Source organism: Nipponia nippon, unplaced genomic scaffold, assembly GCF_047370975.1.
Source record: "Nipponia nippon isolate SJK-2023a ecotype South Korea unplaced genomic scaffold, ASM4737097v1 scaffold_27, whole genome shotgun sequence".
NCBI lineage: Eukaryota > Metazoa > Chordata > Aves > Pelecaniformes > Threskiornithidae > Nipponia > Nipponia nippon.
Window position 1 is genome coordinate 4,519,516 of NW_028262344.1, and position 15,875 is coordinate 4,535,390.

At 54.1% G+C, this 15,875-nt stretch overlaps 1 protein-coding gene across 5 annotated transcripts in view; it reads left to right on the forward strand.

The window, feature by feature from the left end:
• OGDH (oxoglutarate dehydrogenase) overlaps positions 1-15,875 on the forward strand; it is a 37,240-nt gene that overhangs the window by 2,039 nt on the left and 19,326 nt on the right. For 3 of the 5 annotated variants that reach the window (XM_087763142.1, XM_087763145.1, XM_087763143.1), the window contains exons 2-4: positions 1,307-1,555; positions 8,416-8,604; positions 14,913-15,015. In XM_087763142.1, the coding sequence (XP_087619268.1) occupies positions 1,334-1,555; positions 8,416-8,604; positions 14,913-15,015 (514 nt within the window). In that variant the 5' untranslated portion in view covers positions 1,307-1,333. Of the gene's footprint in view, positions 1-1,306; positions 1,556-8,415; positions 8,605-14,692; positions 14,784-14,912; positions 15,016-15,875 lie in introns of all 5 variants that reach the window. The other 2 variants (XM_087763144.1, XM_087763146.1) reach the window with 1 other exon arrangement.

Here is a 15,875-nt window from a genome sequence, read left to right on the forward strand (position 1 = left end):
GCGCCGTCCCTTGGGCTGCGGCTGTCGGTCGGATGCACGTAACGAGGAGCGTGGTTAACCCCGGGCCTCCCTGGACCTGCGGGGCTGCGCCCCACCAAGAGCTGCAAGGTGGAGGTTGCTGGGGGACCTTGGAGAGGCCCTGTGCCGGCTCCGGGTTGCTTGTCTGGGCTCTCTGGGCAGGGAGAGCCCCGCTCTGGGTCTTTTGACTGGTCAGCCTTCTTGAGTCTGAGCTTTTAAGGAGAAGCAATGAAGCGGTCTGTCCTGGAGCCCACGTCCCAAGTGCTTTGCACCACCGTACTTCTGCTTTGCAAGGGGTCTGCCCTGTAGACGGTTCCTTCCCATCTTTATCCTGGTGCACGTGACACAAGAAGAAAACCTCGGCCAAACAGAGTGGTCACAGGGTGAGTAACGCAGTAAAAATCAAAGCCGAGGCCTTCTGCGTGGGAGAGAGACCGATGGAAAAAGCTTCCACGCTGGGTCGGTGCGACGGGAGTTGTCCTCCTGCGGCTTGCACAAGCCTGGGGGAGCGTGGCCCACTAGACTGGATCGGCTCAACATGAAGGAAAACGTGACGTTCAGCATTAAAATCCAGTTGGTAACAAATTTTTTCCAGCATCCTTCTGGGCACGGCGCTTTAAAGTGCTTTTCTTTAAACTCGTATGACCGGCTGCATCGCTGCAAATGGGAGGTTGAAGGGCCAAAGTGTCCAGTTCCTGCTGGAATCTGAGTTTCATAGAGAGGATTTTCCTGTTTAAAACAAAAAGAGGATTCTCGGAGGAAGAATCAGAAAATCAGAAGAAATCAAAGAATACTTTATGGATTTATTGTTGGAAAAGGAGTAGATGTTGTTGGCTAGGACCTAAAGAAGGCGGCACTGGGGGAGCCTGATACCTCGTGCTGTTAATCCGGGCTGCGTTTCACCATCAGACATGCCTTATTTTGTACAGAGGTGCCGATATAAAAAGGTGCAGGTGGCTTTGACGTGCGGCGGCTCGTTTGAGGCTGGCGTCGGGTACCCCACTGAACAAATCTGCTTTTCACCGTCGTGCCACGGGAGATGCCGGTGCTGTGCTGGCAGGGACGGGGGAGGTGGACCCGGCTGCGCCGAGCATCTTGAGCAAAAACTGTGTTTCCCAAGCTGTCGGGGATTTGGCCATGGGATGGGGTGGAGGGATTGATCTGAATTAAAAACTGATCCTAAGCTTAATTCTCCGTGCTCAGGGCTGACGGGGACGGAGGGGGGCGGCCTCTGCTCTGCGCTCTCCTGCAATAATTTCTAACCCACTTTTCCCTTCTCTCCCAACAGGAACGTGCGTGAGGCGACAGGACAAACATGCTTAACTTAAGGACTTGTGCGGCAAAGCTGAGGCCGTTGACGGCCTCGCAGACTGTAAAGACAATTTCCCAACACAGGCCGGCAGCACCCAGGACGTTTCAACAGATCAGGTGCTACAGCGCACCGGTGGCTGCCGAGCCTTTTTTGAGTGGGACTAGTTCAAACTACGTGGAGGAAATGTATTATGCTTGGCTGGAAAATCCCAAAAGTGTACATAAGGTAAGGAGCAACCTTGCCAGGATATCACCTTCGCTTCTCTCTCTGTGTGTCTGAGCAGTGGGTTCAGGTAAGTGCGCACGTCCCAGGGAGGATTCAGCCGGAGGGGCCGGATGATTGTGGATGGTCCTTCTGCCTCGCTTTGCCCAAAAGAAACGTCAGCGATTCCTTGAGCAAGAGCCAAGAGGAGTTTCTCTGTTCAAGAGGGAACGCCGTGGGCTTGTGGGACGCAGGCAGCATCCTGGATCACAAGTGGATACAAGGAATGCCTTCTCCTGGGAATCCACCTTTATTGAGCTTCCAATGCTTTATTTTTTCCAGCTCTGATGGCTCATCAGGAGGGTTTATTATGAGGGGCAGGATGGGGGGGAGGCAGGGAGGATATTCTCCACATCTTGACTGGTTTCCTTTTTGCTTCAGGTGGTGTAACACGTTGGGGTAGACAGGCTGTAGCTAAGCTTGACTCTGAGCTTGTGTGCATAAAGCCAGGCTGCTGATCTGCAGCCTGGGGAGGGGGACTGGGTCTGGTGGCCAGAGGAATTCCCACCAGCTGCTCCCAAACTTAAAACTGGGAAAGCAACTCAGCTGCGGGCAGTATGTGCAGAGGTCTGTCTTGATCTGAATTACTGAAGCTCCTCCAGCGAGGAGAAGGCCAGCTGCTGAACACAGAGTCCAGCAGGTGAGGGCTCAGCTGGGAAGAGGATTTCTGAAACCCGCCTGCATTTTTCCCCATCCCCAGCGTTTCACAAGGAAAACGTCCCTCTAGTGACTAAGGCTCAGCATTACCCAGGGGTTTTTAGACAGTTTCATACATGTCCTGCTGTAGAGCAGGGATTTTCTTTATTCAGTAGCACATGAGCAGTCTGCAAACCAGGACGTGATGGTTAAATGAGCAGCTAAGGGTGAGTAAGGAATCTCATGCCCCAATGCTTGCATCAGCGTTGAGTGTGTTTTCGATGGCACCGATCCCATGCATCCAGAATGCATTGTAGGGCGCTGTAAAGGTCTTAAGGTAGGATCAAAGCCGGATTTTCACAAACAATTGTTGACTTTATGCTTCTTCCGAGGCAAACGGGTGGCTGAGCCAAGCAATACAGACTTAGACAGCACAAAGTTTGTTGCTTTGGGGTTGTGCCCTTTGTCAAATACCGACTTGAAAGCTACCCAAGCAGACGCACGTGCTGCAGCCCAGTCCTTCAGAGGCAGGATATTGAATGAAAAGCCATGAATCTAAATGCTGTAGGCTAATTTATAAACGAGTGTGGGTTACACCACGCTTGTCCCAGTGACAGGCACAGTTGTGTCTTTGGCAAAGAGTCTTTGCGGTTTGATACCAGCTCTTTGATCTACAGACCCCGCTTGGTCTTGAATGTCTCTCTGAGCAGTTGTGAGAGTAGACATCAAGCCCAACCAGGGCAGCTGGCTGGGGAGCGTATTTGGGTCCTGAGGCCAGACCTCTAGATCTAAGCTGGTCTTGCCTCATCTTTAATGTAGCCCCTGTAGCTTCATCAGCTCGTCTCTAGGTAGGCAGTGCATGCAGTGCTGTACAGGAGTCCTCATGCACGCTCAAGTGAAGAAATTGGAGGAGAATTTATGTTGGAAGGAACCTCTGGAGCTTCTGCCCCAGCATGGCCAGCTTGGAGGTGGCATCCAGCTTGGAGGTGGCATCCAGCTTGGAGGTGGCATCCAGCTTCGCGGCTAGACCAGGTCACCTGGGGCCTCGTGCGGCCAAGTTTTGAGCGCCTACAAGGGTGGAGCTCCAACCAACTCTCCAGGCCCTCAGTCCAGCGCTTATGGTGAAGTGTGTATTGGTCACCCCTGGAAATCAGTGTCCCTTGAAGTACTTTTCAGTGCTTAGAGAGCAGTGCAGGAGGTGACATAAGATTTTGCTTCCAGCGCAGCTGGGAGTGGTTTATGGCAGTAGGAAAATCAGTGTGAAATGAAACGGGGTCTTATTGCCAGGAAGCTAACCTGATGTTAGTAATGTAAAAAGCAAGTCTTACAGACTGCTTTTGAACCAAAATCAAGCTGGTGTCCTGCTTGGCAGAAAGAAAGTTGGACCAGGGGGGTTGGAGTAGGTGATCTTTGAAGGTCCCTCCTAACCCAAACAGTTCCATGGTCCTATAAAATCCAGGTCCCAGAACTTTTGGTGGGGTCGATACCTGAGGTTTGGCATGGACTTTGCTGTTGCTCCCTGACACACTTGACCCTCCTACTTGACTCATCTCTCCTGGGTGGATCCCACCTCGTTCCAGTGACCCCTTTACCAAGATCCCTTCCCAGCTCCTTGCTTTATTCCTTTCTCCTCTGCGCACTTCTTCATGGCTCACCCTGTCCCTGCTGGGGCACTGGGCCGCTGCGGCGGGATCGGGGTTGCGGCCGTCCCTGCTCTCGGCTCGCGAGCGGTCCCCGTCAGCCTGCGTCCCCTCCCAGCGTGTCACCCTTGTCCCTGACAAGCGTTGGCCTCCGTCCTGTTAGACGCAGGGTCAGATCCGAGGATGGAGTTCCCGAAAACAGCCAGGCTGTCACACGGACCTGGCTGCGGCTTATCTGTTCCCTGCACAGAGCAGAGACCGGCTGCGCCTCGCCGCGCTGCTTTTTGTCGGTGAGGGCAAGGCCTTCAGCCAGGGAAGAGCTGGGGTTTCTTTGCTTTTGTCGCCAGAAACCTACGAGAACTCCAGCTGGCACCGCCGTCCCGGCTGAGCAGAGTGAACTCACTTCCTCCGTGCAGGCACTGGTGGTTTAAACCGCATAAAATACTTAAGTGTTTGTTTAGAGTAAGGAAGACTTGGAAGAAAAAAAAAAAAAGGCTATTTTAGGCTTTTTTCTGCCCGAGGTCCTTCAGCTGAACTCCAGTTTCTGAGGCTGATGAGCAAATAAGAGCAGAGCTGGGGATAGAGGAGGCGAGGGCGCGGGGGGTCAGTGCGGGTGGGCTGCTGCGGGGTCCGTGCTGCTCGCTCCTGGGACCGCTTCCCCGGGGAGCGGGGCCGCCCTCCTCCTGCCCCGCAGGGCCGAGCGCCTCTTTGCCAGCTCGGGTACGGTGCTGGCTGCTGGCGATGCTCGGCACAGCCCGTGCCGTCTCCTCAGGACCCCGAGCAACTTGCTTGCTTCAGGGCAGGTGGCCGGAGAGGTTTGATTGCAGGTAGGTGATACCTGCAGTCCTACATCTGCGACAAGTTTAGCCTTCCTAAACAGCAGCCCCTTGTTCAGGTTGAACTGGTGTAAAGAGACGCAGCTCTCCCGGTAGGTACGTACATCAAACAGTCTTTAACGTGGACTTCTTAATATGCCAGTGTTTTCATTTTTATCTTGAAAGTGGTTATATGCCCACAACGCGTGTAGACCGCGCTGTGTAACCCCAGCTTTGCTGACACGATGGCAGGAACCCGCAGTCTTCAGCGAGGCCACAGCCCCATGCCTGGCCCTGGGAGGTGCCCTCGGCTGCGCCCTTTGCTCGCAAACAGGGGCCCAGGCTGGATTTGGTAGGAGTCTCGCTTGAGAGTTTGAAATGCTTGGGTTTCATCCCCCATCTTCAAAAGCAAGCACCCCCGAGAACTGAAGGTCCTTGTTTATGTTGGTAAGGGACAAGGCAATGTGCAGAGCACGACAGATCGATCACTGCTTCACCCCCTGCTCTCAGCAGAGGTTACCCGCCATAAATTTGGTTCCAGCTTCTCCTCTTCCAGCCTTAAGCTCTGCCTGTACCTCCGCCCTGCTGAGGCAGGAGGTGCTGCGTGGCTTGCCTGCCATGCGGAGCAGGTCTGGTGGGTGCTTTCCGTCCCCTGGAGTCCACAGCAGGAGAAGGAGCAGGGACACAGCTGGAGGTAGAGGCCACGTCTCCCTCGTGCACCTCCCAGCCCGTTTTGAGGTGCCCTGCGGCGGGTGGGAGATGTCACCCCTCTCCCCTTGCCCTGCGTGCCTGACCTCTGAGCTGGCTTTGTGGCGGAGGCTGGGACCCGCAGCCTTCTCCAGGAACAGAGTCTGAGAAACGAAGTGAAAGATGCTGGTTTCGCTTGATGAGCTGTTTTTGGGGTTGTTCTCAACTGAGAAGCCTGCGGTGAGCTCCGCTCTCAGAGCTGCGCTCAAAATCCCTCTAAAGCCTGAACTATCTGGGCTAGCTGCGGTCAGCTGGCTCTCCCGTCCTGCTTTGCCGGCACAGGGGAGCGCCAGGAAAGCTGGTCTGGGCTAATGCCTCGTGCCGTGGCTGTGGTGGGACACGTGGCTGTGGGACGGTCACAGCAGGGACCGGGGGTTGAGAGCATGTGGTGTGCCGAGACGCGGGGGCTGCCTGTGCGGTTAGGAGCGGGGAGATGCCGGAGAGAGCCATCCTGGTAAAAATGAGGTGAATCTGAGTTCTCTTATACCCTATATATATATATATATATGTATATAAAAAATACCCTGTATATATAGGGTATAGGAGCAGGAGGAGTGCTCACAGGGCTGCTACGGGCATGGCGAGGGTCGAAGGGGAATAACCCGATGAGCTTTATTACTGCCATTGCCTTCTGCAAGTGCTGGATTAAGGCAAAGTCCTTCCTGCGATAAAGCAGGATAATGCTGATGGGGCTGTTCAGCCTCTCCCACGGGATACGTGAGCTCCAGAGGCACCTCCGTGGGGCACCAGAAACCCCCGGGGTGGCCCTCGAATTTGAAACCACGTCAGCAACTTGAAGGCTGATGTTTTGATAGCGCTTATCAGGGCCACAGCCTTCAGCGGGGGCAAAGCCGGCAGCCAGGCAGCCCGAAATACTCTGTAATTACGTTGGGCAATAAAGCATTTAGCGAAAGTGCCTGAGCTGACCGAGCTGGTGCCGCACCTTGTTTGGATACCTTAAAATGAACTTTTTCTTTCAAAACAGAAGCAAATTGCATCTCCAAGAGGTTAATATTGTTGAATGTCAGCAGGGAGGGGGTCCTAAAGGCAGCACCTCTGCGTGCTGGCTCTGTCCCTGTCTCCCCAGCACCGCTGCCAGCCCCCTCCCTGGGCTAGCAGATGCTCCCTTTCTCTTGCCTGTCTTTATTTTCCAGTACATTAAACAACCTTAAACCACGGAGCACAGCGGCCAGCCGGATTCCTCCCCATCCCAGGGGCACGGAGCCCATCCCAGGGTGCTCGTCCCTCCCGCTCGCCAGAGCCGATGGCCTCTGGGGCACCTGTGGGCTCTGTGAGCCGGGCAGGGGAAGGGGCTTGGGCTGCTCTCGCCAGTGGCCAGGAGTAAGGATCGTACAAAGACCAGCTCTCCCTCTTTCCGTACTGAAATTTCCTTTAGCAGACAGCAATCAGAACAGGGTCGGGTGTTTTCTGTCTTTGCTTCCCCCCCCCCCCCCTTTGAGGGAGCTATTGTTTATCAGTTACGGTGCCAAATTGTTCCAGATTTTATTTATGTTCCTTCAGCGTGACCTGTTTCTAAATTTAATCACCTTGCGTAGCCGTGTGATGGGGCGTCTGGGTAAATCCGGGCTGGAAATAGCTTCCTGGGGCATGTGATGGGTGCTGCAGCCGGAGGAGCTCCAGGGAAGGGGGAGAGCTGGTGCTCCTCTGGGAAAGGTCAGCATTTCAGTCCCCTCCGCCCTGCTACCAGGGTGCAAAAGCTGCTTTTTCTGCCCCAAACCACCACTGGAGCTGCTCTCACAGCTCTTTTCAACTTGATTTAAGCATGCTGGGGCTGGCTGGGCAGCGCTTCGCCCGTCTCTGCGTCACTGAGGCTGGGTTTGATGCTCTCTGCAGACACAAGGTTCAGGGGCGTGCAGGGGGCTGAGCACTGGGCTCTTGCTCCTGGTCGGTGGAGAGGCCCTTGGGCTGAATCCAGCATGCAAATCCAACAGGGTTTGTTTGCTCTAGCTGGCGTCTCAGGTACGTGCAGGCATGCGGACGCCGCTCCACCTTGCCCTCGTCCTTCGCTACCTCTCAGTGGCAGGCGGGAAGCGGGCAGGGGTGGGAGCGTGAAGGGAGGACATGGCTTGGACTTTGCTTGGCTGGTCTCTCCCCTTCCCCAGGTCCGTTGCTGCCTCTCCAAGTAGACAGATTAACTTGGGTCTGGCCTGCCTGGGGCACTTCTGGGCTCCTCAGGCAGTGCTGGATACGTACCACAAAGTTACACCAAGTCTGTCCAGAGCTTTTTTTGGGGGAGTTGCTTTGTTTTCTTAACACCTAGAAATGCCCATCTGTGGAGGGGAACAGGAGCGATACCTGTCTCGCTAAGGGCACGGGAGAGCTGGCACAGCAGTATCTACATAACGCTGGCATCGGCGTCGCTGAAAGGATAGGGAAAAATTGAAGAGGGGACAGAAAAAGAAAAAAAGCCATTGCTGGTTGAGGGCTGGATGACACGGCTTACACTGGGACTTGGGTCTCAGGGCATTTAGACGATGGAAAAGAGGAAGAGGGTATTTGATTACAGGGCAAAAATATTTTACAGAAAATATTGTGGGTATTTAGAGGGCATTCTCCTGCTCTGGAGAGAAGGAGACAAGAGCCTGAAGCCCAGGCTGGGGCTCATTGCTCAGGGTAGTGGTTTCGAGAGCCGAGCCAGGTGAGGGCTGTCACCCGTGTCCTGTCCTGAGCGCTGCTGCCGAGGGAGGGGGGGCTTTGGAGACGGTCTCATGCCAAAAGAAACAATCTAGATGGATGGGAAGTGACTGGAATAGTGGGAGAGCTTTAGTGCTCTCCTGTCCAAGGCAGGTAGGCGCCTTCGGCAGCGGCTGCATGGAGCTGGGGCACAGGGAGGGAGGCAGCTGTGCCCCCAGGGGTTTTACTGCCTGCTGTGGCAATAGAGTTGAGACCCCAGTAATCTCCAGCGAGGAGGTGTTTTGGTCCGCGGGTAATGACCCTGTCGCCTCTTTTCTTTTCCTTTTCCTAGTCATGGGACATCTTCTTTCGCAATGCCAATGCCGGAGCTGCTCCGGGCACCGCCTACCAAAGCCCCCCTCCACTGACTACCACCCTTTCCACGCTGTCCCAAGCCCAGTTCCTGGTTCAAGCGCAGCCCAACGTAGATAAACTGGTGGAGGACCATCTCGCAGTGCAATCTCTCATCAGGGCATATCAGGTAAGGAGACGGGCTTTGCGCCAAGGAGGAGCATGTCCTCCATAGAGGGGCATGTGGTGGCCAGGGTGGGCTGGGGTCAGTGCGGTCGATGGACGTGTTTTGCATGGAAAGCGTGCAGGATGCGTGCTGGGCTGCCTGGTTTCTAACCAGGCTGCTGATGTGTTGGGGCAGAAGCTCAGCTGATGTTTTGTTGGACAATAGGAGGATTAACGCTATTGTCACCCAAACAGAGCCACTACAGTGGCAGGGAGGGGGAGGTCTTCTCCACACATGGTGGTTTGCTGGCTTCTGGAATGATGCTTCTGTGCTGTGGGCTCCTGCCACACTCAGCAGTGGTGTAGGACACCCCCCCCCGCTTCCCCCATGTTGCTGAGACAACTTCTGAGGTCCTAAAATAAAAGTTCAGGAAACATTTCCTTGTGATTTGCAACGGGGAAGAGGGCGGTGGTGCCACTGGGCTGCAACTCAGACCGACGCTGCCGAAGTCAGCCTTTTGGGAGAAACAAGTTTTGAGCAGGAAGGAAGGAAACATCCTCTGGCTAGGGGATGGCTAGCCAATATTTTAACTGGAGAGAACATTTAAATGAGTTTCTACATCTGTGTCATCCTTTCACCTTTGGTTGCACTCTGGTTTGTCAAGTGTGGAGGCTTTAACTGGGGCTGTGGTGAGAAGTTCACAAACCCAGCTGCTGTGGAGGTGTGACCATGGTCTTCTCACTTATTCCTGCAAAGAAGCACCTGCTGCAGGTCATGTTCCTGCTCAGGTGTGGGGAAAATCCAATGTACAAGGCCACAGGGTAAGGCAAGAACTGCAGCACTGGCAAGTCCAAAGGTCTGCCCAGCCTTGGCCCTGCTCTCTGTCTTGAAGAAAGCAGCCCTGCCCTGCCCACCTCCGCAGCCGAGGTGCCGACGTCAACGCTGGGGCACTGCCCTGCTTTTCTTTGAGAACGTGGAAGGTGGGACGTGTTTACGTGTTTGTGAGGACCTGCGTCTTCCCTTGTGGCTGATTTCATGGGAGGTGAATGCCCTGCCAGCTCTCTCCAGCTCGGGCGGATCCTGGCGAGTTGTTTCCAAAGGCTGTGCAGCTCTCGCTGGTGGAACAAGCAGGCAGACGCCAAGTTCAAACAAGTGGTGACTGATGTAGTTGGAAGATGCAGCTCCAAGTCAGCAATTTGAACACAAAATCCGTAACCTCTTCTGCATTCCTGTCACTTCCTCAGTCTCCGAATGGCAGCGCCGGGAGGTGATTGCTCTTGGAGGTATTTTTCTAAGCTGTCGGCAGTGAGGAATCCACCTCCTTTCCTACCCTGGTATCATGGTAGGGCTGTAGCTGCAGTGGGGTGTCCAGGTGGGGAAGTTCAGCACAGTGTATGGATGTACAAAAGAGTAGGAAGGTAGGAGGAAAGCCTGCCTGTGATGGGTAACCTACTTAAAACATCAGGCAATTAATTTCTTAATTGGATCAGGCTGGATTGTCCCTGTAGTTATAGGTGAGCAGTGATCCTGCTCTGCTGCGGCATCAGCAATGGCTTCTTAATTGTAGCTGTGCTTGCATATCCAAGTCATTATTTCTTTTTGAATCACAGAATGCTTTGGGTTGGAAGGGACCTTAAAGTTCATCTGGTTCCAACACCCCTGCCGTGGGCAGGGACACCTTCCACTATGCCAGGTTGCTCAAAGCCCCGTCCAGCCTGGCCTTGATCCACAACTTCACTGGCCAGCCTGTTCCAGTGCCTCACCACCCCCACATCGTCCTTATATCCAGTCTGAATCTCCCCTCTTTTACTTTAAAGCCATCATCCCTTGTCCTATCGCTACAGGCCGAACTAAAAATTCTGTCCCCATCTTTCTTACAAGCCCCCTTTAAGTACTGGAAGGCTGCAATCAGGTCTCCCCGCAGCCTTCTCTTCTCCAGGCTGAACCCCCCCAGCTCTCAGCCTGTCCCCACAGCAGAGCTGTTCCAGCCTCTGATCATTTCGGTGGCCTCCCCGGGCCCCGCTCCAACAGCTCCATGTCCTTCCCGTGCTGAGGACCCCCGAGCTGGACGCAGGGCTCCAGGGGGTCTCCCCAGAGCGGAGCAGAGGGGCAGAATCCCCTCCCTTGGCCACGCTTCTTTTGATGCAGCCCAGGACATGGTTGACTTTCTGGGCTGCAAGCCCACATTGCTGGGTCATGTCCAGTTTTTCATCCACAAATACCCTGAAGTCCTTCTCCGTAGGGCTGCTCTGAATCCACTCATTGCCCAGCCTGTAGCCGTGTTTGGGATTGCCCTGACCCAGGTGCAGGACCTTGCACTTGGCCTCATTGACCTTCATGCGGTTCGCACGGGCCCGCCTCTCCAGCCTGTCACGGTCCCTCTGGATGCCATCCTGTCTCTCTAGAGCATCAGCCACGCCACTCAGCTTGGGGGCTTCTGCAGATTTGCTGAGGGTGCACTCAATCCCACTGTCCATGTCTCCGATAAAGACGTTAAATAATACTGGTCCCAGTGCGTACCCCTGCGGGACACCACTCGTCGCTGTTCTCCATGCGGACATCGAGTCGTTGACCGCAACTCTTTGAGTGCGACCATCCAGCCAGTTCCTCATCCACCGAGTGATCCACCCGTCAAATCCATGTCTCTTCATTTTAGAAACAAGGATGTCATGCAGGACAGTATCAAAAGCTTTGCCCAAGTCCAGGTAGATGCCATCAGTCTCTCTTCCCTTATCCACCAACACTGTAACCCCGTCGTAGAAGGCCACCAGGTTTGTCAGGCACGATTTGCCCTTAGTGAAGCCACGCTGGCTGTCACCAGCCACCTTTCTGTTTTCCATGTGCCTCAGCATAGTTTCCAGGAGGATTTGCTCCATGATCTTGCCAGTGAGACTGACTGGCCTGTAGTTCCCGGGGTCTTCCTTTTTTCTCTTTTTAAAAATGGGGGTTATGTTTCCCCTTTTCCAGTCATAGAATCGTTAAGCTTGGAAAAGACCCTTAAGATCATCGAGTCCAACCGTTAACCCAGCACTGCCAAGCCCACCACTAAACCATGTCCTTAAGCACCACGTCTGCCTGTCTTTTAAATCCCCCCAGGGATGGGGACTCAGCCCCTGCCCTGGGCAGCCTGGGCCAGGGCCTGACAGCCCTTTGGGGGAAGAAGTTTTTCCCAATATCCAACCCAAACCTGCCCTGGCGCAGCTTGAGGCCGTTCCCTCTCGTCCCATCGCTTGTTCCTGGGGAGAAGAGACCGACCCCCCCCGGCTCCAGCCTCCTTTCAGGCCGTTGCAGAGAGCGATGAAGGCTCCCCTCAGCCTCCTCTTCTCCAGGCTGAGCACCCCCAGCTCCCCCAGCCGTTCCTTGTAAGACTTGTGCTCTAGACCCTTCACCAGCTTCATTGACCTTCTTTGGACGCACTCCAGCACCTCGATGTCCTTCTTGTAGTGAGTCACTGGGAACTTAACCAGTCACTGGGAACTTAACCAGTCTGCCACGATTTTTCAAATATGATGGATAGTGGCTTAGCAGCTTCGCCTGCCAGTTCCCTTGGATGCATCTCATCAGGTCCCATGGACTTGTGCACATTCAGGTTCCTTAGAGGGTCTCGAACCTGATCTTCTCCTACGGTGGGTGGTACTTCATTCTCCCAGTCCCTGCCTTTGGATTCTGTGAGTTGGGCAGCGTGGCTAGAGCGCTTGCCGGTAAAAAAGTTGTTGCGTAACTCAGCCTTCTCCATGTCGGTCGTAGCCAGGCCTCCCGTTTCGCTCAGCGGGGGGGTACGGTTTCTTTCATCTTCCTTTCCTGTCCTATGTACCTGAAGAAACCCTTCTTGTTATTGTTCACGTCCCTAGCCAGGTTCAGCTCCAGCTGTGCCTTAGCTTTCCTGGTCCCCTCCCTGCACTCCCGGGCCATATCCCTGTTGCCTCCCCGGGATGTGTATCCCTGCCGCCACTGCCTATGCATTTTGGTTTTGTGTTTGAGTTTGGCTAAGAGGTCTTGACTTGGCCCAGACGGCCTCCTGCCTCCCCCTGCCCAGCTTCTTGCACATCAGGATTGAGAGCTATTGCGCCCTAGGAAAAATGTCTTTAGATATCTCCCCGTTCTCGTTTGCTCCTTTGCCTCTGAGGGCAGTTTCCCAAGGGATCCCATGCACTAACACCCTAAACAGCCCAAAGTTTGTTTTTCTGAGATTTTCCTGACTCTACTTTTTACCCGTCCTGTACCCCTCAAGATTGAGAATTTGACCAGGGTATGATCGCTGCACCCCAGGCTACCTCCGGTCTTGACCTCTCCCATAAATTCTTCCACCCTAGTGAGCAACAGGTCGAGCAGTGCCTCTCCTCTGGTCAGGCTCTCCATCATCTCTACTGGAAAGCTGTCCTCAACGTACTCCAGCAGTCTCCTGGCCTGCTCGCAGTTAGCTCTGCCGCTTTTCCAGCAGATGTCTGGGTGGCTGAGGTCCCCTATCGGGGTCAGCGCCTGCGAGTGTGATGCTTCCTGCAAGTATCTGCTGTGGTCTTCTTTTGCGTTGGGGGAAAAAATCTGCCTGGCTTGCATTGCACGTGGAGAATAACAAGCAGCATGGCTCCTGTGGGGGAAAAGACCTTCTCCTTGCTCCCGCACTGACTTGAGGATTTGCTGCATACCTGCAAATGGCTGAGTTGACCTCAAAGTGACTGGGTGCCTGCAGCTCAAAGCCGCTTGCCGGACAAAGTGGCCTCCTGGTCCCAGTGAGAGCATCCTGGCCATGGGGAACAGCGTGGTGAGCTTGCATCCTGCCGATGGCTAAACGATGGGCTAGCCCCCACACTTTGCTGCAAAACGGACGAGCAAATAGTTACCAGACAAAGCTGGCCCAGAAGAAGAGCTTTCTGTGTGGCCACCACTGCTCAGGCACGTCGTCATCTGGCCCTGCAGAGAGCCGTGGGGGCGATCGGTGCTTTCTTAGCAGTTTGCCTTAACGTCGATGGCTGATTTCAGCCTCTTTGGCTGGTAAAACCACAAAAATCCTTTCTTAAAATCCTCTTGGGATACTCTGAATAGGAATGCTTTTCTGGTAAATAAGGTCAGATCAGTATGCGTGGTTTGTACAAGAGGTTTAGTAATCCCCTCATATACGAGTGACTTCTCTAACTGGTAACAGATTGGATGGCCGGGAGCACTGTTCTCACAGCGCAAGGGCGGCACCGCGCCCCGGACCATGGCAGTAGGGTTTCATGCCCCGCTCCCAGCGGCGCTGAGCCTGAAGAGCAGGAGCTGTCACGAAATAAACCGTGGCTTGCCAATTGGAGAGTGCTGGCCGCTGAGATGCATTGAGTTTGCCCAGCGAGATGTGGTGGGGTCCGTCTGCGGGCACCTCCTCCTCTGAAGGGAAAAAGCAAAACTCCTCGTTACCTCTCGTTATTCTCTGTGGCTCCCGATGCGGATTCAGACCCAGCATGGTGACTCCTGGCCTGACTGCTGCCACCGGGAGCTGTCAGGGCTCTCGTGGTGCCAAAGCTCTTTGGTGTTTCTGCACCTGCCCCTTCCCAGAAGAGCAACGTGAGTGCTCCGAGTCCTGCTGCAGGCTCCTCTCTCCAAAAGGATGCTGACCTCTAACAGCCCAGACAGGCAGATGTTCCTCAGACACGTTCCTTTGCCTTTCAGGAGCTACTGCTGCTGGTGGCAGCGCTTGTTTTTGCTGCCACATTGGCGGGAGAGCACCCAGATCTGCGAAAATCTGGAAAATTGCCTCTTCGTTTGCTATGATGCTTAAGTGGAAACCGTTGGTGTGGAGTTATTGCATCTGTAGAGAGGAGGTGCTCGGGTTGGACACCAGGCAAGCGGTGGGAGACCCTCGGACCTCAGTTCTGGAAGGTCTTTGCTGTGCAGGAGATGGCCTTCCCCCGCCCGCCCCGCCGGAGCCTGGCCTCAGGCTGGTGGCACTCACACCTACGTGCTGGAGCTGAACGTAAACCCGACTTCTCCAGGCTTTAGGTGCAGCCAGAAATTGGGGTGGCTCTGCAGAAAACGTAGAGAGGGAAACTGTGCATAACTTTTTTTTTTTTTTTATTTTTAGGAATGTCTCCTCAATTAACTTGTTTTAATGACTAATCTGTGTTGTTGTTTCCAGGTCAGGGGTCATCACATTGCAAAGCTTGATCCTCTCGGCATTAGTTGTGTAAATTTTGATGATGCGCCAGTAACTGTTTCTCCAAACGTCGGTGAGAATTACTCTGCAAATTAATTCTAATGTAATTTAACTTTTTTACCCCTCCCCTCTTTTGTTTTTCTCCCTTTCCCCTCTCCCTCTTGGTACCTGTTCTCCTTTCCATTCCTGGCCCATTTCATAGATTCGAGGGCATCATGTAGCACAACTCGACCCACTGGGCATCTTGGATGCAGATCTGGACTCCTCCCTTCCAGCCGATATTATCACATCCACAGACAAACTGGGTGAGGGCTTTGAGAGCAGTTAGTGCTGCATTGCTTGAGCTCCTCTCTCTTTCACAGCTTTGTAGGTAGATCGCTGCACCAGTAAGGGGGGAAAGGTCTTAAGTTTCCTTAGTAATGATCACTCTAAATTTATAGTCGACCGGCTGCCGCAGAGCAGTTCTGCCCCCCTCCGGCTGTCACGGCAAATGGGTCTTGTGCCAAAACCCTATTGCTGAGCTCATGTTTCTCCTCCAACCGGTGCCAATTAATTATGTCATTGAACTCGCTCATCCGGGGGTGGAAGTAATTGCATCTCCTGGAAGTGCAAAGCAGAGAGGTTTTGTGTTGGTGAGAGCTGGAGGTCTGGTCCCTCGGCTCCTCTTGCTGCTCCTGGGGGCCCTGAGAGCTGGGGGGAGTGGGCTGGCTTTGTCTCTGCAGGGCTGAGAAGCGCTTCTTGGTGCGCCCCTGCGACGATGCCCTGCCCTCCTTCGCTCCCGGCTTGCTGCAGCATCTCTAAATCCCTTAATTGCCCCCTTTTTCCAAGACTGAGCTATGAGGCCCTGCCGGTGATCATAACAAGGAAGCTTTGGGATGCGTTCCCGTCCGAGTAGAGAGGTGGAAATCCCAATGCCTTCGAGCGAAAGATGCATGAGTGTTGCACAGCAGCGAGTGTGACGCTTAGGACTTGAAATCCTAATCTGAAAGTGCTTAAACTCAGCACCTCTTAACGTGCTTTAGATTTGATCTCTGTAGTATGCTGCCATTCTTCTAGCTAGAGCGAGGTCGCGGCGCTGAGCTCTTTCACCTTGCTGGTGCTTTCCAAGGGTCGTTACCCCGGCGCTACGAGCGCTCGGGAGGCATGCTTCTAACTTAGAGTAGAG